Source organism: Pantherophis guttatus, chromosome 2 (assembly GCF_059756535.1).
Source record: "Pantherophis guttatus breed Tessera chromosome 2, ASM5975653v1, whole genome shotgun sequence".
NCBI classification, from domain to species: Eukaryota; Metazoa; Chordata; class Lepidosauria; order Squamata; family Colubridae; genus Pantherophis; species Pantherophis guttatus.
This window is the reverse complement of record NC_142064.1, coordinates 169,772,982-169,800,980: the sequence shown is the minus strand read 5'-3', so window position 1 is coordinate 169,800,980 and position 27,999 is coordinate 169,772,982. Positions and strand designations below refer to the sequence as shown.

The 27,999-nt window shown below is 40.7% G+C and overlaps 1 protein-coding gene across 2 annotated transcripts; it reads left to right on the top strand.

The window, feature by feature from the left end:
• LOC148115425 (cytochrome P450 2C14-like) lies at positions 1–26,782 on the top strand. Of its 2 annotated transcripts, XM_087887268.1 has the most exons (12): positions 1–44; positions 1,281–1,363; positions 12,419–12,678; positions 13,360–13,572; positions 19,507–19,669; positions 20,847–20,996; positions 22,486–22,646; positions 23,170–23,346; positions 24,118–24,259; positions 25,226–25,413; positions 25,698–25,839; positions 25,967–26,782. In XM_087887268.1, the coding sequence occupies exons 4-12, from the start codon at positions 13,399–13,401 to the stop codon at positions 26,164–26,166; spliced, it is 1,497 nt and encodes a 498-aa protein (XP_087743394.1). In that variant the 5' UTR covers positions 1–44; positions 1,281–1,363; positions 12,419–12,678; positions 13,360–13,398; the 3' UTR covers positions 26,167–26,782. The 2 variants fall into 2 exon arrangements, with proteins under 2 accessions (XP_087743394.1, XP_087743393.1); XM_087887267.1 differs by lacking the exon at positions 12,419–12,678 and having other exon boundaries at positions 13–44.
• The last annotated feature ends 1,217 nt before the right edge of the window (positions 26,783–27,999 follow it).

Genomic DNA, 27,999 nt, shown 5'->3' with positions numbered 1-27,999 from the left:
AGTTCCTGGGAGGCTTGAGGAAGCAGATGCTGGACTGAAACAAGGTTTGTGCATTCCTCCCCCCACGAATGGCAGCTCAATGCCGAAGCGCACTGGAGCTGACCCCTAGTCCTTCTTTTCATTAGACTAGGGAGAGTGAGGATTAAACTAGGGCTCCTTTACATGCAGAGCTGAGACTCTGTTATTGACTTCTGGCCTTTCTGTTCGGTTTTGAAACACTGAAGAGCATTCTGCAGAAGTTAAATATGCTGGAAGATTCATTTGCTGGGGAAAGGAACATGGGTTTGGGTAAAATATCACCCTCGCACTACTACAATGTTTTTCTTGGAACTTCTTTGTTCCTGAAACTGCAGATGTTGTGCTTGGCTGCACACTTAATACATGTGCACGTACCAACTCCAGTACTTCTAGTGATTGAGCAATGGGGCACCACACCTACCCAAACAGTAAAGGTTTAATTATATCACAACTTTTGTTTTGGGTAAAATAGAAGTCTTGACAATATCTTTCCAAGTCTGTATAATTCTTCAGGATTGAAATTGAAGAATGCTGTTCACATCCTAAAATATGGTATAGAAACAGATACAGAAAGAAGTAGAACAGTTGGGACTGTGAAGAAAGAGAAAAAGGACTGGAAGGAAAGTAACAATATTTGAAAAAGAAAATATTAAGGCGCAAGTACAAAGATATAGTGTGATAATTGAAAATCCAAATATCCAACTCCATAGAGAACTTGGCAGTAGCTGATACCTTGCTAGACAGTGATGTATTAGCACAGTAAAATGTTGAAGGTATTCAATTCAGTGATGGGGAACAGTTCAAAAGCTCAAACTTTTTTTTTCTTTTGCAGTCTTGTATTATAATCTCTTTCTAAGGCAGAGATATCAGGTATAAGGGAATAGCTAAACAACATTTTGATTGTCCAAAAAAGAGCCCATTGTTTAAGTAATGCCTGGTAATTTCTTTCAGGATATTCAGGGACAATTCTTGGTGTGACATAAATTCTAGAGTTGCGTATTCTTTGTAATACTCTTATCTTAGTGCAATTCACAATAGATTTAACTTAATTGAAAATAAATGCCAGGGTTACTGTCAGGTTGTTGACATTCCTTATGGATGCAATAAATCTCATTATGATTTGATATAAATACTGTTACAGATCGGAGGAAGGAATGTATGCTTGTAGGTAGAGATGAGAGATATGGATTACATAGAAAGAGGCTGACCCAAAAAATGTGAATTTCATAATCCTCCTTTCCTAAAAGTTTTTTTATTTTTAGCCAACAGCTCCAAGGGTCAGCTTTGCATCCATCTGCACACCATTGAATGGCTGAATTCTTCCCCAAAGAAAGAGGAAAAAAAGGTTTGACCCCAAATACATTATGGATCAGTACTAAGGTTTTATTCAGACTGCTAATTAATGAACTGAAATGCCAACTCAGTTGTGTTAGTAGAAATGACATAGAAAATGTAGCCTTCCATTGCATAAGAGCCAGCAAAGAGAAGGCATGTGGCCATATTTCATAGGTTGAGAACTGCAGAAATGAATAAAACTTGTCATCAAGCCATGTTAGACTTGACCCCAGGTCCTATTATGTGCGGTCTTGTATAGCAATGCACATTAGGCAAGAAAGGACCTTGTTCCCTAAACAGAAAAATACAGTACTCATTTACAGATAATATTAAAGCCTGTTCTGTCCCCCCACCTCACATAGGCTGTGGGGCCCCTGGGGGCTGAACCGGGATGATTCTCCATATATGTACTTTGTCAGTGGAGGGGATTTGACCATCGGACCAACCACCGTGAGAGGGCGATTTTTGGACCTGACCCCTGGACGCTGTCTGTTTCATTGGTTCATTGCTGCCATCTCACCATAAGAGGGGGCTGACCAGCTGACCTAACCACCGTGAGAGGGTGGTAGGATCTATTGCCCCCCTTGGATTGTGGTCGTCTTGGTTCTGGACTTTGTCCCCTGTTGTGAGGGGACAGTGGACTTGGTCCTGTAAATATGTTTCTGAGATCCCCCATTTCTTTGTCTTCTCCCCTGGTCCTTTTATAGACCCTTAGGATATGGTCGTGCTACCCGTTTGGTTAAGATGTATTTAGTGGCGGAGCTTCTTGGTCTGCGAGACTCCCCCCTCTCGCAGGCTTGGCCCTCCACTCTATCGAGGGCCTACCTCAATGACGGGCTTTGGAACCCCGAGAGGTGGCATGCCACAAAGAGGGGGCTGCGGGGTTTTTTGAAAATGTCTTTGTCTAAACTTTTAAGGGGTCTGGGGAGGGGGGAGGGGGGTTGGACAGGAACTAGGGTCGTGGGTTTGGGGGATAACCCACTTAGGAGAGGGCCGGGCCGGGCCGGAATGCGCGGCGGGGGTGGGGGGGATCCGGGGGTAATAGAGGGGGTCAAGCTTGTCCAGACTGTGTTTCCATCATCGGTACTGTGAGTGGGAGGGGTAGATATGGCAGGAGCAGGGGGCCATATCAAGTTAAGGGAGCACGCACCCGCTGTCTTCAAGCGGTAGGGCGCTCCGGCCCCCAAAGCTCTACTTGTTTTCCAGGTTGCACAGACCCTCAGGGCCTGGGCCTTCGACTGATGTTGTGCAACATCAGGTCTGTAGTAAATAAAGCCCCCCTCATTTGTGATCTTATTCAGGAGGGGGGAGTGGACCTGGCGGGTATTACGGAGACCTGGTTGGGCCCGGAAGGAGGGGTCCCTCTGGTAGAAATGTCCCACCAGGATTCCACACATTCCATCAGCCGAGGCCTCAGGGGAGGGGCGGGGGAGTAGCAGTTATTATTAGAGAAGGCCTTAGGCCGAGGGAGACCACTGTTCCTCAGACGGCCGGTTGTGAGTCCCTGCTTGTGAGGCGGGGAGGCGGAACTGGTAAGATGGTACCGCCCCAGGCGCCTGATGGAACCTGATATTTTCCAGATGGAGCTTGGGCCAATCCCCGAGGATCTTGCACACGCCTCGACTGGAGACCTAGTGGCCTCCTGGGATAGAGCGGCCGCTGGAGCTCTGGATTGAGTCGTACCTTTGCAGCCTCAGACCCGGCGCTGTTCTCACCTGGCTCCTTGGTTTACCGAGGAGCTGAGGGAGATGAAGCGCTGGAAAAGATGCCTAGAGAGTAGTTGGAGGGCTAGTCTTTCTGAATCGGACCGGACACCTAGTGGTGATAAAAGCAGCAAAATGTACTCAAATAAGTACATTTAAAAGTACAAATAAAGTACAAATAAAATGTACTTTGCTGCTCTTATTGCATCATCAGATAATCGCCCGGCCGCCCTGTTTAGGGTGACCCGCTCCCTGCTCATCCTTCCCTTGGAGGAAGAGCCGAGGATTTTGTTCAATATCTGCATGACAAAATCACTCAGATTCGGGAAGGTCTGGATTCCAACTGGGTAGGTCCAGCGAGGGTGACGGAGGCAGGTCTTGAGAATGTTATCTGGGACGAGTTTGATCCTATGACCCCAGATGATGTGGACAGGATTCTGGGTAGATTAAATGTGACCACATATTTGTTGGACCCGTGTCCCTCCTGGTTAGTACTGGCTCAGGCTCAACCCATCCAAGACTGAGTGGCTGTGGTTTCCGATGTCCCGATATAGTCAGCTGGTGCTGGGGTCAAGTCTAACATGGCTAACATGGCCGTCAGGGGCGAGAGGACTGATCCCTGTGGCACCCCACATATGAGGGGCCTCAGGGTCGACCTCTGCCCCCCTGTCAACACAGACTGCGACCGGTCGGGAGGTGACGTGAGGCTGGCTCCAGGGGATTATAAATGCTTCATTGGGTGAGGGGCCTTCCCTGCCGCCTTGAAGGAGGCGGTGGTGAGGCCTCTCCTCAAGAAGCCTTCCCTGGACCCGGCAGTATTGGCTAATTATTGTCCAGTCTCCAACCTTTGCTTTGTTGCGAAGGTTGTTGAGAGTGTGGTTGTGCGACAGCTTCCCCAGTACCTGGATGAAACGTCGTATCTAGATCCATTCCAGTCGGGTTTCAGGCCTGGGTACAGCAAGGAAACGGCATTGGTCGCGTTGGTAGATGATCTCTGGAGGGCTTGGGACAGGGGTTGCTCCTCTGTCTTGGTCCTGTTAGATCTCTCAGCGGCTTTTGATACCATCGACCATGGTATCATGCTGCACCGGTTGGAAGAGTTGGGGGTGGGAGGCACCGTACTATGGTGGTTCTCCTCCTTTCTCTCCGACCGGTCGCAGTCTGTGTGGACAGGGGGGCAGAGGTCGACCCCGAGGCCCCTCATATATGGGGTGCCGCAGGGATCGGTCCTCTCGCCCCTTTTGTTCAACATTTATGTAAAGCCGCTGGGCGAGATCATCTGTGGTTTCGAGGTGAAGTACCATCAGTACGCTGACAACACCCAGCTGCACATCTCCACCCCGGACCACCCCAACGATGCCCTTGAAGTGATGTCCCAGTGCCTGGAGGCCGTATGGATCTGGATGGGGAGGAACAGGCTCAGGCTCAACCCATCCAAGACTGAGTGGCTGTGGTTTCCGACATCCCGATATAGTCAGCTGGTGCCATCGCTGACTATTGGGGGCGAATCATTGGCCCCCACGGATAGGGCTCGCAACTTGGGCGTTCTCCTAGATTCACGGCTGTCTTTAGAAAAGCACTTGACGGCCGTGACCGGGAGGATTTTTCATCAGGTCTGCCTGATCTGCCAGTTGCATCCCTTTCTAGATCGGGACTCCTTACACACAGTCACTCATGCCCTCGTCACCTCTCGTCTGGACTATTGTAATGCTCTCTACATGGGGCTCCCCTTGAGGTGCACTCAGAGGCTCCAACTGGCACAGAGTGCGGCCGTGCGGGTGGTTATGGGAGCAACGTGGAGCTCCCATGTAACACCTCTCCTGCGCGAGCTGCACTGGCTCCCGGTGGTCTTCCGAGTGCACTTCAAGGTTCTGGTTATCACCTTTAAAGCACTCCATGGCTTAGGACCTGGTTATCTACAGGACCGCCTGCTACCACCAATAGCCTCCCACCGGCCAGTACGCTCCCATAGAGAGAGGCTCCTCTGGGTGCCGTCGGCCAAACAATGTCGACTGGCGGCCCCTAGGGGGAGAGCCTTCTCTGTGGGGGCACCTACGATCTGGAACGAGCTCCCCCAGAGATACGGAGGATCCCAGATCTGCGCACCTTCCGTCGCACGCTTAAAACGTTTTTCTTTCATCAAGCTGGCCTGGCCTAAACCTTCTCCCCTTTTAAATATAAATTTTTAAATACAAATTTTAATCTGTTTAAATTATGGGGTATTTTAAATTCAGCCAAATTATTTAATTCGTTTTTAATATATTTTAAATTTTTGTATCTCTGTGTTTTATCTTCTGGCTGTTCACCGCCCTGAGTCCTTCGGGAGAAGGGCGGTATAGAAATTTAATAAAATAAATAAATAAATAAATAAAAAATAAATAAATAGGCAGACACATGAGCAAAAACCGCTCTCAAAAATTTATTTTCACAAGCCAACCTGAATCCTTTGGCAGAGAAACGTTCTGGCAGCTGCTGTCCGAATGCCTGCCAAGTTTCTTATCACTTCTAGAAACAGGAGTCAGCGTATCTGTAGTCCGTTGCTGGGGCAACCAAGAGTTCACAAGGTACAAAAGAGTAGTCAGAAGTCGTTATTATTATTATTATTATTATTATTATTATTATTATTATTATTATTATTATTATTATTATTATTATTATTATTATTATTATTATTATTATTATTATTAGAATTTGAATTTGTATACCGCCCTACTCTCGAAGGACTCAGAGTGGTGAACAGCCAAATAAAATACATATAATACAAATTTTAAAAAAACATTAAAATACAATTAAATAATTGGCTCGGAAAACAAAATTTAAAACACCGCAAATTCATAAGACAAATTTAAAATTTAAAAATTTTTAAAATTTTTTAAAAAGTTTAAAAGAGAGGTTAGGCCAGGCTGGCCTGCTGGAAAAGAAATGTTTTGATGGCACGGCGGAAAGCGCGCAGGTCCGGGATCCTCTGTATCTCCGGGGGGAGCTCATTCCAGATGGCGGTTGCCCCCACAGAGAAGGCTCTTCCCCTGGGGGCTGCCAGTCGACATTGTTTGGCTGACGGCACCCTGAGGAGCCCCTCTCTATGGGAGTGTACTGGTCGGTGAGAGGCTACTAGTGGCAGAAGGCGGTCTCATAGATACCCCGGTCCTCAGCCATGGAGCGCTCTAAAGGTGGTAACCAAAATCTTGAAGCGCACCTGGAAGACCACTGGGGGACAGTGCAGCTCGCGCAGGAAGGGGGTCACATGGGAGCACCCCATCGCTCCCATAACCACCTGCGCGGCCGCATTCTGGACCAGCTGGAGCCTCCGGGGTGCTCCTCACGGGGAGCCCTATGTAGTGAGCATTGCAGTAGTCCAGGCGGGAAGTGACGAGGGCATGAGTGACTGTATTTAATGAGTCCCAATCCAGAAAGGGACACAACTGGCAGATCAGGCAAACCTGATAAAATGCCCTCCCGGCCACAGCCGTCAAGTGCTCTTCTAAAGACAGCTGTGAGTCCAGGAGGACTCCCAAATTGCGAGCCCTCTCTGTGGGGGCCAACGACTCGCCCCCAATAGTCAGTGATGGCACCAACTGACTATATCGGGATGTCGGAAACCACAGCCACTCGGTCTTGGATGGGTTGAGCCTGAGTCTGTTCCTCCCCATCCAGATCCGTACAGCCTCCAGGCACCGGGACATCACTTCAAGGGCATCATTGGGGTGGTCCGGGGTGGAGATGTACAGCTGGGTGTCATCAGCGTACTGATGGTACTTCACCCCGAAACCATTGTGAAGTCATTCACAAGTCCAAGCCTTAATTCCAAGAGATATCCCATCCGCAGCTCACAATATGCAGTTTTTGTCAGTCACAGAGCCTGCAGAGCAACCCCACCCACTTTTATCCCCTGTAGGGCATGGCTCAGTGACTCAGCAATCTCTGGCCCTTCCACGCCTCTTCCTTTGCTGCACACGCCTCTCCCTCCGACGCTGCCTGGGATCAATCCAAGATTGAGTTTCGGCACTCCCTATTAATGGGAGCTCCGACATGCCTTCCTCCTGGCCTTCAGCTGGAACCTGAGGCGTTGCCAGAAAGGAGGGTCCTGGAGAGGGAGGCCTTGTCAGTTCCTCCCCATCACTTTCAGAGTCATCTTCCTCCATGAGGACAGGCTCGGGAGCCGGAGTCACAACAAAGTCATAGGGTTGATACTTTATGGTACAGCATGCTGTATTTTGGAAGACACCTATACAGGTAGTCCTTGACTTACAACCACATTTCTGTTGTTAAGTGAGACATTTGTTAAGTGAGTTTTGCCCCATTTTACAACCTTTCTTGCCACAGTTGTTAAATGAATCAGTGCAGTTGATAAGTTAGTAACCCATTTAAGTGAATCTGGCTCCCCTCACTGACTGCGTGACAAAAGGTCACAGAATGTGATTACATGAGCCAGTTGCCAAGCATCTGAATTTTGATCACATGTTCGTAGGGCTGTGGCAAAGGTTGTAACTGTGAAAAACGGTCATAAGTCAAATTTTTCAGTCCCGTTGTAATTTTGAATGACCACTAAATGAACTGTTGTAAGTCGAGGACTACCTGCATTTCTAAACTTTGGGTCGATGTACTCAGGTCGATGTGTGTCTTGATTACTATTTACCTTCAGTTTTAATATGATTGGTTAATTCTGAATACAGCCACATCCTTACTTATAAGATGGTGTTATTCTATCTTTTTATTGTTATTTTGCACCCTAAAAGATTATTATTTTTTAATTATACAGCTTATATGTTATATAAAATGTATATAAATAAGACATATAAAAATATCAGCTGCAAACTCCGTGTGGCATCAGGAAGGGCATCTGACCAGTAAACACTCAGCTCCATCCAGCTGCCCCAACTCTACCCTGAATTAAGGGATTACCCAGTTGTAAAAAAGGAGTTTTTATATATTATATCAAAGATGGCAAAAAAAAAATCTGAAATGTTCTGATTTTTTTACATCTCAAAAACCTGGCATGTTAACAGGGGTGTGTAGACTCTTTATATTCACTGTAGCTATAATCTAATTTTAGTAGTTTTCATAAAACTACTGCTTATAAAATCTAGATGGATGATTTCAAAAATCTGTCTAGTTGTAAACATGTGAAAAACTTGACCTGGACTTTGTGACTGTGGAACCCTACATCCAGGCAGTGGCAAAAGCAGTGAATCTTGAAAACTTCTCTGCTGGGTTTCTCTGCTATCAAATTTCAGTAGTAAGGAAATGCCAGCAAATGTTGTAGTCAGAGGCAGTCTGAGACCTCTCAGGATATTCTTCAAATATTTTGGATTGCCTGAAGTTTCCAAACATTATTAAATGTGTTGTTCTGATCCTTATGAAAGAAATTGAGGTATGTGCTATTGTTGTCAAATCAATTATTACGTGTGCAAAAAAGACTTCTTTGGCCATCGCTAAAGCTGGGCACATCCAAAAAGTGAATGTGAATATCGAAGATACAATTGCAACCATCCTTGCTCTCCTTGACCTCTCAATGTCTTTCAATACCATTGAACATGGTATCCTTTTGGGTCAGCTATGGGGGATGCAGCTGGGTCACATAGTTTGTGACGAAATGGGGTTGAGGGGTACCCCGGACCGTGAACCAGCTCATGAGTAAACACACTGAGACTGAAATGATTCTGACAGAGGCGTCTTGTGTAAAAATATAATTTACTTTAAAACATTTAAAAAGCACTATGTCTTTAAGAAAACACATTAAAAACAAAGTCTTATCTGGGTATGTGAAACAAGGCTATCTCCCTAGATCCCTCTCCACAATACCAAAACAGTTCACAAAAGAATAAAGCTAGCATGAAGGTAAGCAGCTTCGGCGTCGATACATCATCAAGGCAATCATAATGGGAGCAGCACGAGCTTCACAGCTGAAAGTCACCTGAAGAAAAAACAGTTCAAACAGCAAACATTGCTTGAAGCTTGTGGGAGGAAGAAGGTCCAGCAACAGCAGTCCCGATGATAGCTTGCGTGCTACAAAACAGCAAAAGGCAAGCATCCGTGGGAGTCTCTCTGTAGCGGCATCTGGAGTCCTTATCTGCATTCTTCTCCCATCTGCGGCGTTGCAACAAGCTTCCTGCAGGAGCTGTGCATTTAGGTCTAGAAGACTAGGCCCAAGTAGCAAGCAAAAGGTCCTTGCTTATATAGGGAGTCAACCTGCAATTAACTAGGGCGGGGAAGGCTTGCAGGTAATTGCCAACAGCAGATGGCTTGATTAAAACCATACTGTTTGTGAGTAGGCAGATAGCCACAGCAATCCTGGAAACACTCGTGACATAGTTTAGTGCTAGTTCAGCTCCTTTCTCAAAGCTGGTTCCAATCGGTGTTGTTAGGGATTGAGATGTCTAGCCCTTGTCCATTATCTTGTTGCATTCCGCAGGGCTTGGTACTGTCTCCATTCCTTTCCATCCTCCATATGAATCCATATGGGTGAGATCATATGACACCATGGGTTCAGATATCTGCAGTCTTCTGACAATACCTAGCTCTATATTGTCACTCCTGGTGACCCAAATGATATTGTGGCTGCTCTCTTGCAGTGCCTGAAGGCTGTGGGGCCTGGAAAGGGAACAACAGGCTTCAACTGAATCCTGGTAAGACTGAATGGCTTTGGGTACATGAGGCCTTGATATCTCAGACTTTGTCATCTTTGAATATGGATGAGGTGGCTCTACCCTGGTTCACAACTTCTCCTGGACACGCAACTCCTGCCCAAAGAGCAGGTAGGAGTTGTGGCTAGGAGAGCCTTTGCACAATTGCACCAATTGTGGCCTTTCCTGGATCAGGAATCCCTGGGCTCTGTTGTTCAGGACTTACGATTGGACTATTGTAATACGCTCTATATGAGGCTACGTTTGAAGAGGATTTGGAAGCTACAGCTGGTGCAGAGTGCAGTGACTCAGGCAGTTCTTGGGGCCCAAAGAATGGCCCATATAACATCACTACTCTGTGAGTTTCATTGGCTGCCAGTTTGCTTCCAGGTGCAATTTAAGGTGTTAGTAATCACCTTTAAAGTAGTTCATGGCAGAAGTCCAGACTATTTGAGGGACTGTCTCATTGCACTGTATTGGCTCCTCCCACCTGTGCTGGCATGTTGAAGGCCATATATATATATATATATATATATATATATATATATATATATATATATATACACACACACACACACACACACACACACACACACACACACACACACACAGCCCTAGGTTCTGTGAAATCTCATTCACAAGTTCTAGGTCTGTAGAACAACTAAGTTACATATATATATATATATATATATATAAATTTGTACCGCCTTTCTCCCTGAGGACTCAGGGCAGTGAACAGCCAAATAAAAACATAAACTACAAACATTAAAATACAATTAAAAAGATATATATAAATTTGGCCCCATGATTAAAAACAATAACAAACAATTAAAAACATTTTAAAAAGTGTTAGGCCAGTCCAGCTTGCTGGAAAAAAAAGGTTTTAAGGGCACGGCGGAAGGCACCGAGGTCTTGGATTCTCCTTATCTCTGGGGGCAGCTGATTCCAGAGGGTAGGTGCCCCCACAGAGAAGGCACTCCCCCTGGGGGTCACCAGCCTACATTGTTTGGCTGATGGCACCCCGAGGAGGCCCTCTCTGTGGGAGTGCACAGGTCAATGGGAGGCTGTCGGTAGCAGCAGGCGAATGGAGCACTTTAAAGGTGATAACCAACACCTTGAAGTGCACCCGGAAGACCACTGGGAGCCAGTGCAGCTCACGCAGGAGAGGTGTTGTATGGGAGTGCTATGTGGCTCCCATGACTACCCGCGCAGCCACATTCTGGACCAGTTGGAGCCTCCGGGTGCTCTTCAAGGGGAGCCCCATGTAGAGAGCATTGCAGTAGTCCAGGCGAGAGGTGACGAGGGCATGAGTGACTGTGCACAGGGAATCCCGATCAAGAAAGGGATGCAACTGGCGGATCAGGCGAACCTGACCAAAAGTCCCTCTGGCAACAGCTGTCAGATGTTCCTCCAAGGACAGCTGCGTATCCAGGAGGACTCCCAGATTGCGAGCCCTCTCCGAGGGGGCCAAAGACTCGCCCCCAATAGTCAGTGATGGAGTCAACTGACTATATTGGGATGCCGGGAACCACAGCCACTCAGTCTTGGAAGGGCTGAGCTTGAGCCTGTGTCTCTCCATCCAGATCCGCACAGCCTCCAGCACCAGGACATCACTTCAAGGGCATAGTTGGGGTGGCCTGGGGTGGAGATGTACAGCTGGGTGTCATCAGCGTACTGATGGTACTTCCCCCAAAGCCAGCGGCTTCACATAAATGTTGAACAGAAGGGGTGAGAGGACTGACTCCTGAGGCACTCCACAGATGAGAGGCCTCGAGGTCGACCTCTGCCCCCTGCCAACACGAACTGCGACCGGTCTGAGAGAAAGGAGGAGAACCACCATAACACGGTGCCCCCCATCCCCAACTCTTCCAACTGGTGTAGCATGATACCATGGTCGATGGTATCAAAAGCCGCTGAGAGGTCTAACAGGGCCAGAACAGAGGAGCAACCCCTGTCCTGAGCCCTCCAGAGATCATCTACCAACGCGACCAATGCTGTTTCCGTGCTGTGCCCAGGCCTGAAACCTGACTGGAATGGATCTAGATATGACGTTTCCTCCAGGTACTGTGGAAACTGTCGTGCGACCACACTCTCGACAACCTTTGCCACAAAGCGAAGGTTGGAGACAGGATGATAGTTGGCTAATACTGCCGGGTCCAGGGAAGGCTTCTTGAGGAGAGGCCTCACCACCACCTCTTTCAAGGCTATGGGGAAGTAACCCTCACTCAACGAAGCGTTAATAATTCCCTGGAGCCAGCCTCGTGTAACCTCCCGGGAAGCCAGTACTAACCAGGAGGGACACGGATCCAGTAAACATGTGGCCGCACTAAGTCTCCCCAGAATCCTGTCCACATCATCAGGGGTCACAGAGTCAAACTCTTCCCAGATAACTTTCTCAAGACTATTCCTCGCCACCCTGCCCGAATCTACCCAGTCAGAGTCCAAATCCCCCCAGATCTGAGCGATTTTGTCATACAGATATTGTCCGAAATCCTCAGCCCTGCCTTCCAGGGGGTCCTCCTGCACTCCCGGGTGGAGCAGGGAGCGGGTCACCCTGAACAGGGTGGCCGGACGATTCTCTGATGATGCAATAAGAGTGGAAAAGTAATTAAACGTTGCTGCTTTTATCGCCACTAAGTAGGTCTTAATATGCGATCTTACCAGTGTTCGGTCAGATTCAGCGAGACTGGTCCTCCAACCGCTCTCTAGGCATCTTTTCTGGTGTTTCATTTCCCTCAGGTCCTCAGTGAACCAAGGAGCCGTGAGGGATCAACACCGGGTCAGAGTCCGCAAAGGCACTAATCGATCCAAGGCCCCACCAGCCATCCGATCCCAGGCAGCCACCAGGTCCTCGGCCAAGTCGGGTGCCAGATCTTCAGGAAATGGCCCAAGCTTCATCTGGAACCTATCAGGATCCATCAGGCGCCTGGGGCGGACCCACCTAATTGGCTCCGCCTCCCTGTGGCGGGGTGTAGCAGTTCGAAGGTCCAGACGAAGGAGTGAGTGATCTGACCATGACAAGGTTTTCATGTCTATATCCCCTATAATAAGACCACTCAACCACTGGTCAGAGACAAAAATCAAATCCAGAGTGTGTCCCCCCTGTGAGTGGGGTCATGAACTAACTGGGTCAGGTCCATGGCCGTCATGGAAGCCACCCAGAGTCTAAGGGAGAAACAACCTAGAACTAAGGATAAATTTTGTAACAGTGAGAACAATTAACTAGTGGAACAACTTGCCTTCAGAAGTTCTGAATGCTCCATCACTGGAGGCTTTTAAGAAGTGACTGGATAGCCACTTGTCTGGAATTGAATAAGGTCTTCTGCTTGTGCAGGGGGTTGGACTAGAAGAACTCTAAGGTCCCTTCCAACTCTGTTATTCTGTTATTATTATTTTCTTCTGAAATGATTTTTTATCTTGGATAGTTATATAAAAGGCAAATGTCAATGTTTTCAACCCAACTTATATATACTCCATATTGTTGCATCAAATGTACAAAAACAAGAACTTATTTGAACCCAGAGTCCAAAGGTAGAGATGTTAGTAAATAATTACCCTGCACCGATAACAATAAAAGAACACATTGATTTAAAAAAAAAAGGATTAGAGAAAATATGTTATTTAAATGCGATTGGGGCTCCGGTTAGACTTCTTCTGTCAATCTTGTCTCATTTAAACAGTTTCTAGGAGTTTTGAAAAGGAAAATAAATCAGAAGAGGATGGAGCTGACATGGACAGGAGTTCTGCTTCTTCTCTGTATATTTTTCACCCTTATCTCATCTTTCAAAATGTACAAGAAAAAAGGGCAGCTGCCCCCTGGACCTACTCCATGGCCTATTCTGGGGAACCTCTTTCAGCGAGATATATTACCTTTGTATAAACATTATCAAAAGGTAAGGCTAGTTAACTATTGTACCTCTTCCAAGTTTCTGATGATGACTTTGAAAGATACCTATACCTTCTTTAATTGTATTAGTTTGATTTACTCTATAAACAACCAATTTTATTTGAGGCTCATGTGTATCTTCAATGTGAATTATAGTATAAAGTCACCTTGTAACAATCTGATAAAACTGCAGTGGAGGTTTCAAAGTTCATTAAAATATATAGTAACAAGAAAAATGTTAGAAAAATAAATCTATGAACCTCAAATTTGTATCATTTGAATTACCATCAAATTCACTTAAAACCTCTTCTTCCTCTAGCTACCCTGTTTGATTCCAGGTTGCTGAAATACAGATACAACTTCTGTCCTAATAAACCTCATCTGGGCTGCAAAAATCAGATGATCACTAGATGCCAACAAAGGCATACAGTAACACAAACTCTTTCCTACAGTATTAGGGAAATCCAGTCCCTTGAAGCCCATTTAGGTTACCAGAGATGGTTTATCCTCATGAATGGTAGCATTTTGTTCCTGTTTCCATCCTTCAAATGGATCAATTATTCTCTTCCATGCAGTTTTTTCATCTGTAACCTTTTTTTTTGTAAAAAAAACAAACAGCCCATTAGTACACGTCTACTTCAGTGACCCTCTGTAATATACGTAATTCCTTCCAATTGTTTGAAGCACTCCTATATATTCTTTCCTTATATCCACTTTCCATTCAGGCTTTTGGGAAATTGATCTACTGTAAATGTTACTGAATGTTATGAAATATGTCAATTTTTCTTTTTGCAATACTTTTGCAATACTCTTAGCTTTTTCACTTCTTTCCTTTTCTTCTGAGTCCATTTTGTCATGGCCTGTCCTTATGGATTTCTTTATTTATAGCAATAGCTCTTAGACTAACATACCGTTTCACAGTGCTTTACAGCCCTCTCTACTGGTTTACAGAGTCAGCATATTGCCCCCAACAATCTGGGTCCTCATTTTACCACCTCAGAAAGATGGAAGGCTGAGTCAACCTTGAGCCTGGTGAGATTCGATCTGCCAAATTACAGGCAGCTGGCAGTCAGCAGAAGTAACCTGCAGTACTGCATTCTAACCACTGTGCCACCACAGCTCCTAATGCATGAACCAAATACATCAATGGAAGACTTTTGAGCATTAGAGAAAGATAATTCTTACATTTTGAAAAGTCAGTTCAACCTGTGCCTATTCCTTTTCTGTTTCAATTTTTTATTAGTTTATCAAAATATAAAATACAAAGGAAAATAAAAATAATGGGCAACTAGAGGAAGGAAAAAGTGAAGGGAAGAGAAAATGCGAGGTTAAAGGGGGGAAAAAAAGCATTGACTTCCAACCCTTTTAAGCACAGTATAAGATAACAAGATTGCATCCTCTTTAACTTTTTTACTTTTGCACATTAGTATACACTAGCCATTTCTATAACAACAAATTTACCTAATCAGCAAAACCAAAATCAAAGTTTCATTTTCTTTCATCATAGGGACAAAATCCAGAATTTATTTCCAAATAAAAGTAACATAATTAAATATATTATCTTCTTTGAACAAAGCAATCAATTTAACCATCTCTGCTTTCTCTTCCTTGCTGTGGAAGTAGTGCAAAGTGCAGAAAAGAACAACGAAGATGGTCAGGGGACTGGAAGCTAAAACATATAAAGAACAGTTGCTGGGATTGGGTATGTCTAGTTTAATGAAAAGAAGGACCAGGGGAGACATGATAGCAGTGTTCCAATACCTCAGGGGCTGCCACAAAGAAGAGGGAGTCAATCTGTTCTCCAATGCGTCTGAAGGCAGGACAAGAAACAATGGATGGAAACTAATCAAGGAGAGAAGCAACCAAGAAATAAGGAGAAATTTCCTGACAGTTAGAACAATTAATCAGTGGAAAAACTTGCCTCCAAAAGTTGTGAATGCTCCAACACTGGAAGTTTGTCTAAAGTGGTACAGGGGTGTCAAACTTGCGATGACACATTGTTGTCACATGATGTATCACAACTTCCCCCCCTTTGCTAAACTGGGGGTAGACATGGCCAGCACATGATCATCTGGCCTGTGGGCCACAAGTTTGACACCCCTGGTATAGGGTTTTCTGCCTGAGCAGGGGGTTGGACTAGAAGACCTCCAAGGTCCCTTCCAACTCTGTTATTCTGTTTAGTAATATTTCTGTTTGCACTTAATAATCTTTGTAAACTATCACCATTTACATTCAGAAAATTCATTATATCCTTTCAAATTCTTTAACTTTTAAAGGGAAAAAAGCACTTTTCCCCATCCATTTTAAAATGTTAAACTTTTCTATAAAAACATTTCTAAAACCAGTAAGCTCTAATACATCTTTTTAAAAATTTCCTCTTAACATACATACTTTAACATTTGCTTTCAGTAATATTTCACAAGCTTTAAATATTACTCAAAAATTATATATAAAAGAAAAAACAATTTTCAAACTCATTTATAAACACAAAGCACAAACTGCATTACAGCTTTCTTTTAATTACATAGATCAAACCAATAAAAACCCAACTAACTCCAATTATTTCATTAAATTTAAATCATTCCCTCCAAATTATCCTTGTAGAATAATTTTTTTCTTTTTGTATACATCCATTTTCAGAGGCTAAACTTTTCTTTAAGTTAATACATCTTTTTATTTAATTGCCTCTTTACATAGATACCCTCCAATACACTTTCAGTAATATTTTACAAGCTATAGGAATAACTTAAGCATTAAGCATTTTCAAACCCATTTTATATTAAAGCTTTCTTTCAGTTACAAATATCAAACAGGTAAAAATCCATCCTGATTCCAATAGACTCATTAAGTTTAAATCACTCCTTCCAGCTTATCTTCATAGAATAAAACCCTTTTTCTTCTCTGGAATGTCAATCAAGTAATTATAAACTTCTCTTTTTCTCAAGGATTTCTCAACCTTGTTAGTATCAATGAAGAAAAAGCCCCAAACTTGTCCTCTTGAAAATTGCAGATTTTCTTGAAACTCTTCTTTCAATTGTGTTTATTTTTAAACCATCATAATAAAGATTGGTGTCAGATTTATATTCCAAAATTGCAATTGACACCTTTACATTGTCAGCTACTTGTGAAATTGCCTGCGTGGTTTGGTAATTTTCTGCACATAATTGCATCTCTGAAGTAGTTTAAACAGTTTTATTTTACCATCCTTGGAACATAGCTGATCTCTTTTATTTAAGAATTTTTCAGAGGAGTTGCGTGTAAAATGGGAAAAGTTCTGGCAGGTAAACCTAAAGTTAACGTTGGCAACGGCGTACAAGGAAAACCAACTGAAAATGTTTTATCGGTGGCATATGTCTCCAACCAGATTGGCAAAAATACAACCTAAAAATAGCCCAATTTGTTGGAAGTGCAAAAAGGCGCAAGGGACTTTCTATCATTTATGGTGGACGTGCCCGGCAGCAAAGAAATTTTGGTCTAACATCAAAAAATGGTTGGAACAAATAACAAAAACACAGATTGAAAAAGAACCAGAAACATTTTTATTAGGAATCTTTAACAAATCATACCCTAAGGATATCAAATATCTTACAATTCACATATTAACTGCTGCAAGAATAACTTACGCAAGAAATTGGAAACAAGAACAAATACCAAGTGAAACAGAAGTAATAGGGAAAATTTTAGAATGCGCTGAAATGGATAGGTTAACCAAAGAATTACAAGAAAGAGAAGAATCAGACTATTATAAAATATGTAATAATTGGTATAATTGGTTAAAAATCAGAAATATACAAAAAATATAGGGGATATATTACCGATTTTTTTTTTATATATATATATATATATATATATATATATATATATATATATATATATATATATATATGTATGTATGTATATGTATATATATATATATATATATATATGTATATATATATATATATATATATATATATATATATATATATATATATATATATATGTATATATATATATATATATATATATATAATTAGATTAAAGAGAGGTGAAGGAATATATTATAAGTAGAATTGTAGAACGTCACTGTGAAAAAATGCTTAAGAAGAAATTACACTCTTTATGTGTATATGTTGTATAAATGTTCGTTGTGTATATGCTACGTATGTCTTTTTTAATATTTATATTCAATAAAAACTATTTAAAAAAAAAGAATTTTTCAAATACATCTCTAATAATTTGTTCCTCCATCTTCTTAACTACTTCTTTAGTCAAAGAGTAGGGTTTTTTTTTATGTCACTTAAAAATTGCTGGCCAATCAGGATTCATAAAAACCAGACAGTTTTAACCACCCACAGCAAAATAGACAAGTCACTTAAAAATGGGAATCTAGAACCACAACTATCTACTTTTATATTTCGCCATCAAAGTTAGAATATATATAAAGTTTATTTCGGTCATAGACCAGCAAAAGACAACAATCTATTTACAATAATATTAAAAGGTAATACCAATAACAATAGTAAATAATAACAATAACATACATTGTATCAAGCAGTTTGCATAGTGCCCACATGTACCTGATGGATAAGTGGATAAGTACGTGTATAAATATAGATTCTCTAAAAATTGTTCAAGATATCTATGAAAAATTGGTACAAGAAAACATCTTTAGTCCTGTAACCAAATTTTTCCTTATGGTCATTGCAGCAGCACAGAATTTTGCTACTGCAAGCGTAGTAGCTAGGTTTGTGTCCCGGAGGAGATAGTGTACATTGAAATTGTCTGCCCTCCCTGGTAATCTCTCTAGTAAGGGGAGAATATGCATTGACCTAAAAGCACTGTATAACTCACAGTGCAATAAGATATGTGTAATATCTTCGACTTCTCCTTTACCACATATACATACTCTGTCTGCTATTGGGGTCTTATTATATCTGTCCTGGAGGAGTGCTGAGGGGAGGATATTAAATCTGGCTCTGAAGAATGCTATTTTATATTTTAAGAAAATCAGGTCCTTTAAATATCCTGATGATTCCCACACATCCTGTTTAATTCTGTTTAATACTGTGGAGAGGCATCCTATTTATTTCTGAATGGAATTCCATGTCTTTTATTCTATTAATGACTATTTGCCTATCTTGGTCAAAGCCTAGGGTTATTAAAAATGCCTGTTTTAAAAAAGATGACTCCACACTTCTTTATTTTAGCTTGCCTTCAGTATATTTCTTCCTTGCTGTTTAACAATAAAGAAATCGATGTTTGTTAGTTTTGTATGTTATTTTATGTATTTATGTTGGTTTTGTTTTTTCTTTTTATTATTAATAAAAATTTAAAAAATTAAAAAAAAAAAACAACAATAAAGAAATCCCCAAAATGGCACAGATCTTCAAAAAAGAATAACAGGCTAAAGAAAGTCTCTTCTAGCTTAATAAAGATTAATAGTCTTTAAACGTGATTAAGAAATGAATTAAGGTGTGTTATCAGTTGGTTATCTTCACCAGAAGTCCCAAGGCCTGTCCTTGACATAGCAAATAATAACTTGACCAACTTTAAGAAGTTCTCATCAAAATAGTTTTCAGGCTTAGTTTTATCTTTGCAACACATAACTTTTTTTGTTAATAGTAAAAATAGAACTTCTGCATTTTAGTCCTTTTGTGCTAGTAAGTTAGAAGTATAATCAAAGCACAATTTTATCTGGAGCAGCTCAAGTTATTCTCTGCAAGCTAGGTTCTCCAATCCATAGATACCCATGAAGGCCTACATAACATGGTCAGTCACTCACCAACTAGGAGATAAATGCCATGCATTTGATCATAATCATACTGACGTATTTTGTAGATATTAAAAGTTATTGAAGCTCTGGCAAATTTAAGAAGCATTTCAAAAATATTTTATAATAATTTAACCAAAAATGCTTTTTCACCTAATTAACTGAATTTTCATCTAATTCTACCCTTAGCTTGCTGATAAATATGGACCTGTATTTACTGTCTGGAATGGATCAAAACCAATGATTGCTCTTTGTGGGTACGAGGTGGTAAAAGATGCTTTGGTAGATCATTCAGAAGAATTTGGAGGGCGAACTGAAATGCCTGCTAATAGACGAATGTTCCAAAATAAAGGTTGATCCTCTTTCATTTCCTTATTAGTTATTGTTTTTCTTTAATTTTCTGTACAAATTATCTGAACGCCATTAATAATATTGATAGTTGTGAATGATTCACTTGAAATGTCTTGTAAAGATGTAGATTTGATCATGCTTCTTGAAAAAGGAAAAAAAATGTTTTTTCACCTTTTCCTTTCCACTAGTCACTTCTCAAGTCTGTTCAGATTGTCATTACATGCAAAATAACAGCAACAACAACAAACAATAACAATAATTTGACCTCTAGATTGGTCCTTTGGGAAGACATACAAAATGGTTTACCAACAAAGACACTTTTTGGCTTATGTTATCCGAATTAATGTTGAATATTAATTTCCTGTACCTTCAAAATAGTTTGGATTTTGAAGAAACAGGATAGGGAAAATATTGATGCCTTTAAGCTTTGATGTTGGAGAAGATTCCAGAGAAGATTCCAGAGAAAACTCTTGAGAATATCATGGATACCCAAGAAAACAAATCATTGAACAAATCAGTCCAAAATTTTCACTCAAAGCACAAATGACTAGACTCAAATGATCATATTTCAGAAAGATTGTGCAATGGCCTACCTCTCTAGAGACAGTTGTAATTGTGGGAAATGCGATAGGAAGGAGAGATGATGGAATTAGTTACAATGATGACAAGTATATCAAAATCCTCAAGAACTAGGTTGGAGAAAGGTTGTACTGGACAAACTCTATGTGGTTGCTTATAATTGACAGTGACTTGATGGTACATACTGGAACAACCAAGTAAGAGAGCAATTGGAAGTTACTTCTTTTTTGTGAACAAAACCTCTACTATACAAAAATACCTGAACTGAAGCAACTCCCATTTTTCTCTGCTTACTGACAATTGCATCTTAGTATAGAATTCTGTCCATGACTGGTCTAGGGACCTGTCCCTATCCATATCACACTTATAGTAACTTGTGACATGATTTCCACAACCTCATTCATTCTTCTCTTAATATGAGAGCACCCAAGAATGAATAGATGAAAACCGTGCAGTTCATCTAATTAGTAATTCAAGCACGAAGGCTTGTTTACTTTAAAAATGGTGTGGGGAAAATTGTAATGTATAATTTTTTTCCCCTTCTGCAAAATTTGAGATGATATAACATTGTGATCTGTTTCCTGTGTCTTTGGTTTCAGGTCTGACCACTACTGATGAGAAGAAATGGAGGGAGCTGCGACGGTTCACACTGTCCACTTTGCGAGATTTTGGGATGGGGAAGAAAAGAATGTCTGAGAGGGTGCAGGAGGAAGCCCTTTGTTTGGTGGAGGAAATGGCTACCACAAAAGGTTAAAAAAAAGAATCTGAAAAGGATTTGTTGTATTATGTGAAGTTGCAGGAAAACTAGATTGTAAACTTAAACTCAAATCCTCTGCACTTAAATACACAAAATAAAGAAAAATTTAGATAGGCAGTGAATGCCCCCCCCCTTTTATTTTCACAGTATTGTTCAGAAGCAAAGGGAAAAGTAATAGAGCTGTTTCTCCCTCTTTTCTATCCAATGTCAGCTTTTGGCTTAATAAAATTACAACCTTGCTGAGAAGTACTGAAATCTTACTGTAGCTGCAGCACTGAGAGATCAGAAATACTAGGAAGTTGTTTAATGGGGGTAATTATGGCTTTATAAAATTACAACTTTGGCCAAAACTAGTGAAATGTTAGGCTGGATGCAGTAACACATATCAAGCAAATTCAGAAACCAGCAAAAAACTTAATGGACAGGTAAACTAAGGGAGGTAAGGAACACACACATAAGAATAGGTTCTGTTAAGGACAGAGATCTGTAAGGCAACATGGATTTGAATTAAAGGGCCACAAATAGAATTTATTCAGGGAGTTGAAGCAGCTTTGAGAGCCATCCTTGTGGCCATGTCTCTTCTGGAAGGCGCTAAAAATAAATAGCAAAAAAAGTGTATTGGATTTTTTAAAAAAATATTTCGGTATGTTAGAAGGAGAGAGGGATGGAGGTAACAGTGTGCTTGGTTAAAACTTAAAAAAGTAGCAAAAGGTTTCTTGTAAAAATCACTTAAACGTAATGTTATATTAAACTATATTAAACACCAGGCAAAATCAGCAGCCAACAAAGGTAGATAGGTAATTTAAAGGCAGAAATGAAACAATGGGGAGTTTGCATGAGGGTGGAGAACTGAAAGGCACCGTGGATCTGAAGTAAGGGGTGCTTACTTTGCTGTTTCCAGAGCGGCTGCGCAGGCCAGATATAAGCACCCCGCAGGCCAGATCTGGCTCCTGGCCTTGAGTTTGACACCCTGATTTAGTGAATTGTGGCACCTTTGAATATAATCTTTAATGGACAAACCTCTGGAATGAGAAGGGAGAAATAATGGAATGACTAGTAAATGATATTATTTAAAGAAATATAGAAAGAAAACAGGAAAAGAGTGAGTTTAGAAGGAGGAAGGGAGGGTGCGACATGAGAGCTCAGTTAAAACAGGAGGCAGAACCTTTGAAGAGATGAAAACCGGAAGGGACAAGGTGGAAAAAACAGCCATGAGCAGGAAAATGCAAAGGAAGGAGCGAGAAAGAAGAAGACAGCAATAAGTTTGTGAAGAAATTCTAGTGGTAACAAGGTCAAAGTGGTTACAGGATTTTGATATTGTGTTTATATTCCATTCTTAGAAAAGAGGGAAAAGAATAATAATTATAATTTCTCTGAACTGAATCAATTTCTTTTGCAGTTTTGAGGTGGGATTTGACAAAGGGAAGATCCACATTCACTGTTCCCACTCATAAACATCTGTGGTCTTTTTTTTCCTTCAGGGCAGCCTTTCGACCCGAGAAGAATTTTTGCAAGTGCTGTTTCTAATGTGATCTGTGCAGTCGTTTTTGGCAATCGATTTGATTACAAAGATAAAACCTTCATAGAGAACCAGAGGATTATTGAGTCTCAACTACGACACTCTGTTAGTTTCTTAGGACTGGTATGTTAATCTACCTGATCCTCTTCTTGTCATGAACCCCCATTTTAATTAGTAGTGTGTTTGTGAGTGCAAATGTTGAAGTCAGAAATGTAAAGATTAGATATGATGAGCTACTAAGCAGGAGAAGGCAAATCTAGACATCCAAGCATAAATTGGTTGCCAGCAAAATCTCTCCTGGTTGGGTTTATTTCGTAGGGAACCATTTCCTTCTCTCATAACTCCTTTTGGCCATGTCAGATTCTGGACAGATAAATCTCTTCTTATCATGGAATTGTTAGACAGCTCCCCTATCTTTATGCACACAGCCAGTTTCTATCTTTGTCTCTTGGAGGACTTTGGCCATTTTCATCATTATTCCTTTGTGGAAGAGATAAGAGAGGCTAGGAAAGCAGTGGAAGAATCCCTTGACAGAGTATCAGAGTAACAATATCCGAGTGAAAGCTATTCTCTGAATATTTGGGGTATTAATCCTCCACCATAAAGGTCTAATCAGCTATAGTATTTAATGTGAACTCTATAACAGGTATACAATACATTTCCGAAAATAGTGGAATTCTTTCCTGGGCCACACAAAAACATTTTTGCTGAGATTGACACTGTCCTTGATTATTTCCGTGAGAATGTGGATTTGCACCAAAAGACACTGGATCCCCAGAACCTGCGTGACTATATCGATTGCTTCCTTCTTAGACTGGAGAAGGTAGGTATAAATACCATATCTGCATAATTATTTAAATATCTCTATTATGCATCCAAGATGGAACTAGTTCATCGTATATGAAGAAGTATGGAAATATTTATCTCCCCCCCTTTTTTTTGTTTACTTTTGGACAACCTGGTCATTGCCATTTGTTGTCATATATTACTATTCCAGGCATAATTGTTGCTAAAGGTATCCATTCAATTCTGAAAATTAGGCCAAACAATAGAAATGAACTCTGTTAACTTTAAGACTGCAGAATTCTCCTTCAAAAAATGAGTATGCAAAAAATGAGTATGATTTAAATTTTAGAAGGTATTTCTTTAGAGATCTACAATCACAATAGGTGATATAAAGATAATTAAGTAGTGTTTTCTAGAATCCTCTTGTAGAAGCAATTTCTATTAGGATTAGTCTGTCAGATGTAACAAATAAATTTCTATGGAACAGATTCAATTCTCTTTTCCAAGCATACACCTTAGGAATTGCTTAGGCCAGCTCCAACAACATTAGTCAAAAGCAGAGTATCAATTCTTGTGGTAAATATTTAATGGGTAGATCAGATAGGCAAGCTATTTCTTCCTCTGCATGAAATAGTGATCCCCAAAATATTTTAGAATTGAAGACCTTTTCTAGATATTCTAAAGTCACCCTGGCTGAATTACATTTCCCTTAATTGAAAGAGACACTATGAAGAGTTTCATGAATAGTTTATTTCAATTTCAAGTAGAATTTTTTGTTCTTTTGTTTATCTTTCCATTTTATTTTTAGGACCAGTACCCATCTGAGGGTATCTACACTCTTGAAGATCTTGTGATTATTGTGTTTGGACTCTTTATTGCTGGGACAGTAACCACAAGCAACGCTTTGCTTTGCAGCCTTCTAGCGATGGCTAAATTGCCACACATTCAAGGTATAAAAATACCCACAAATATATAAAGGTGTTGGTACTCCTAGGGTTGCCAGTATTAATGCTAAGAAAGTAATGATGGTGTTTAAAGAAAACATATTTTTTAAAGAAAAAAGAAAGTAAAGATAGAATTGACTAAAGTAAACTCATTGCAACTGAATTTCTGCATTTTTCCTAGGAACATTTGGGAAGTGTTTTCCCACTGTCTCCTTATAGAATTTTTTTTTTTTAGATTTCCCAATCTAGCTAACATGCCCTTAGAACAACTGGGTTTCCCATTGAATCTTGAGATTTTATGAAGACAGTTCTAGTGAATTGATTAGATCAGGAAGAGGCAGAAGTGATTGACTGTCTATGGAGATTTTCAGTCATCGAGGTCATGGTTGTCCCAAAGGTGCTTTTTCAGGACTTTCTTGTTTTTTCTTTGAAGATGTTTCACTTCACATCCAAGAAGCTTCTTCAGCTCTGATTGGATGTGGGGAATAGAAGGATTTATATTTCTTGCAGACAGCTGCTCATTTGCATCCTTTTAGAGCAGTGTTTCTCAACCTTGGTAGCTTGAAGATGGGTGGACTTCAAATCCCAGAATCCCCCAGCCAGCAGCGCTGGGGGGATTCTGGGATTCTGGGAGTTGAAGTCCACCCATCTTCAAGCTACCAAGGTTGAGAAACACTGTTTTAGAGAGTCATTGAGGCACATGGAGGTTTATCTGTGTCCTCAGGGTCACCTGAGTAGTGCAAATGGTTCCTGTAGACTGCATTTTTTTCTGGATTCTAGATGAATAGATTTCCAGAAAAACAGGAACCATTTTCACTACTCTACTGAGAAATGACTCTGAGGAGGAGCCATTATCCTGACTAGGACTGTCTTCCCTGAATGTGCTTTGGAACACATATTTCTATTCAAATGACTGCAGGTGCTCAGCATGACAAAGTCTGTCAATATCATCTCAATCTGTTCTTCTCACAGCTAAAGTGCAACAGGAAATTGATGAGGTGGTGGGTACAAATCGCACTCCAAGCATGGAAGACCGGTTGAAGATGCCTTTCACAAATGCCGTTGTTCATGAGGTTCAGCGATATCAGAAAGGGTCCCTTGAAACCTTTCCAAGGGCAACAACTTGTGACATCAAGTTCCATGGTTACACCATTCCCAAGGTATGGTGATACAAGTATTTAAGAAGGTTCTCTAAGGAAGAAAGGAAAGAACGACTTAGATCCTTGATATGCGGGGCAGTTTGAATAAAAGAGCAATTTATGTATGTAAATTGTTCAAAACATATGTATTGAAAGAAATATTTATTCCTTTCCTCCTCATTCTTCAAGGTTCAGCAGAGGGCTAGTCACTGCATGTTTTTATTTTAGGCAAGTGGAAAGCAAAGGCACTTTCTTTTCCATATGAAATATTATCATCTAGTGACAGTTTCTTTCTCTCCCTCTAGTGTGTGGCTATTGTGCCAGTTTTCTCCTCTGTACATTTTGACCCTCTTCATTGGGAGACTCCAGAGAAGTTCAATCCCAATCATTTTTTGGATGAAAATGGCCAGTTCAGGAAAAAGGATGCTTTCATGCCATTCTCAGCAGGTACAAGCCTCTGGAACAGATTGTATTACAAATTCATATGCTTACCTGATCCACGTTAGTCTTTTATCAGAGACCATTCCAGCAAGTACTTCCTAAATAACCTCTGTTTTCTTCATTGCTGTTGTAGGGAAGAGGGCCTGTCCAGGGGAGGCCCTGGCTAGGATGGAGCTGTTCCTGTTCTTCAGTGCTTTACTCCAGAATTTCACCTTCTCTCTGGTTGGGGACACCAAAGATACGGATGTAATGTCTTTGTATATGGACTTCAGAAATAATCAATATCCCCTTATACGAGCTGTTAAACGTTCAGTGGACACTTGTGGTCAATAATTAGGAGAAAGAATCTACATTAATAGATACTCAAATAAAGCATGTCAGATGGCTATTACATTTAAAGGCAATCTTAACAATGATGTGGAATAAAAATATAATAATGTTTATAGCAAAGGTAGCTACTCTGACTTCTTATCTGAGTACATACTTTGGCACAATTAACAATACTTCTGAAATTCTTAATAGCTTTTTTTCTTAAGCTAAATTCATCAAACTTTCAATATATAATCTGTACTGGAGATTTAACCATACAAGGGTCTCAGTTAGAAGTATTATTGCAAATTGATGTTGTGGACTAATCTATATTTGAAGGTAACAAGGAAGATCTTGTATTGTACACTTTGGCTAAATGCGAGATTGAGTCATCTTCTGTTGTTATCTAATAGTTGTTTAAAAGACTGACAGACTGAGTATTGTATATGATTGAACTATAATATTTGCTATATCTAATCTCTACCTACAAAATGGAATTAATCAACAACCTAGTTACATGAATCTTACACAGATACATTATGCAGAATGCCCTCAAGGATATCTTTGTTGTAATTATAGAAATTGGTGATGGTTAAAAACTTTTTGGGGACCAAAATAAAAAAAATACTCTTCAAAAATATTTCAAATTCAATGTGATTCTTTGAACAAATTGATCTTTGATCTTCTTTTATTCTTTTCTGCTAGCTTTTTAAAATTTGAAATTATTTGAATTAAACCAGGTTGTCCTCAAATCAGAGACCAACTGCATGAAGCCCATATGTTGAATGTTTGAGGGTCTCCACTTCTCTGCCAGAAACCACAGTTTACCCATCATACCATCAACTAGACTTGCCAGGTGTCCACTATTTGAGCGGACAGTCTACTTTTTTCACATTATGTTCACTATTTTTTTTCACAAAATAGAGGACATTTTTTTTATTCAAAAGCTTTATGATGAAATGGTACGTAATCTAAAGCTGTAGAGTCTAAGAGAATAAGGATAGGAGAATCGCATTTTGTCTTTTTTTCATAAGTTAGAATGAGACAAAGATCGAATATCCATTGAACTCGATTCTCCGAAAAAAATAATGATGAGATTAAAATAAAAATATATTATAAAATTATGTACAGTTCACATTTTTAAAATGTATTGTAGCTTGTGTCAACTGACCTAAAATGGCGTCGAGTGATGAGAGCGACAGCGGCGAGATTTCAAATTCTTTAAAACAAAAGAGAGGAGTGTGCAAATACACCAAAGACTGGGAAGCTACTTTTGTATGGATTACCAACAACGAAACCGACAGAACAAATACGACAGCCTACTGTAAATTGTGTCAGAAATCGTTCACAATTGAATATAATGGTATAAAAGCTGTCACACAGCATGCAAGCACAAAAAATCATTTAGATAAGGAGAAAATAGCTTCCAGCAACAAGCGAATCAATTCATTTTTCATTGTTAAAGACTCCTCTTTCAGTGAGAAAGTGACTGTAGCTGAAATGGCTGAAACTTACCATGGGATCAAACATCATATTTCTTTCCTGGCTCAAGATTTCGGTATTAAGTTAATGAAGCAAATTTTTGATGATTCAGAAATTGTAAAAAAGATGTCTTGTGGAAGAACCAAATCATCAGCTATTGTCAATGAGGTTTTGTATCCTTTTTCTATTGAGTTGGTTCTCAATGATCTTAAAACTGGAATTCCATTTTCTCTCTCCACTGACGCATCAAACAAGGGAAATCGCAAAATGTATCCCGTTGTTGCACAATATTTTACTTGTGAAGAAGGACTGTGTGTGAAAATTTTAGACTTTTATGAGGATTCTTTCGAAGATTCTACATCAATAAAAAATCAG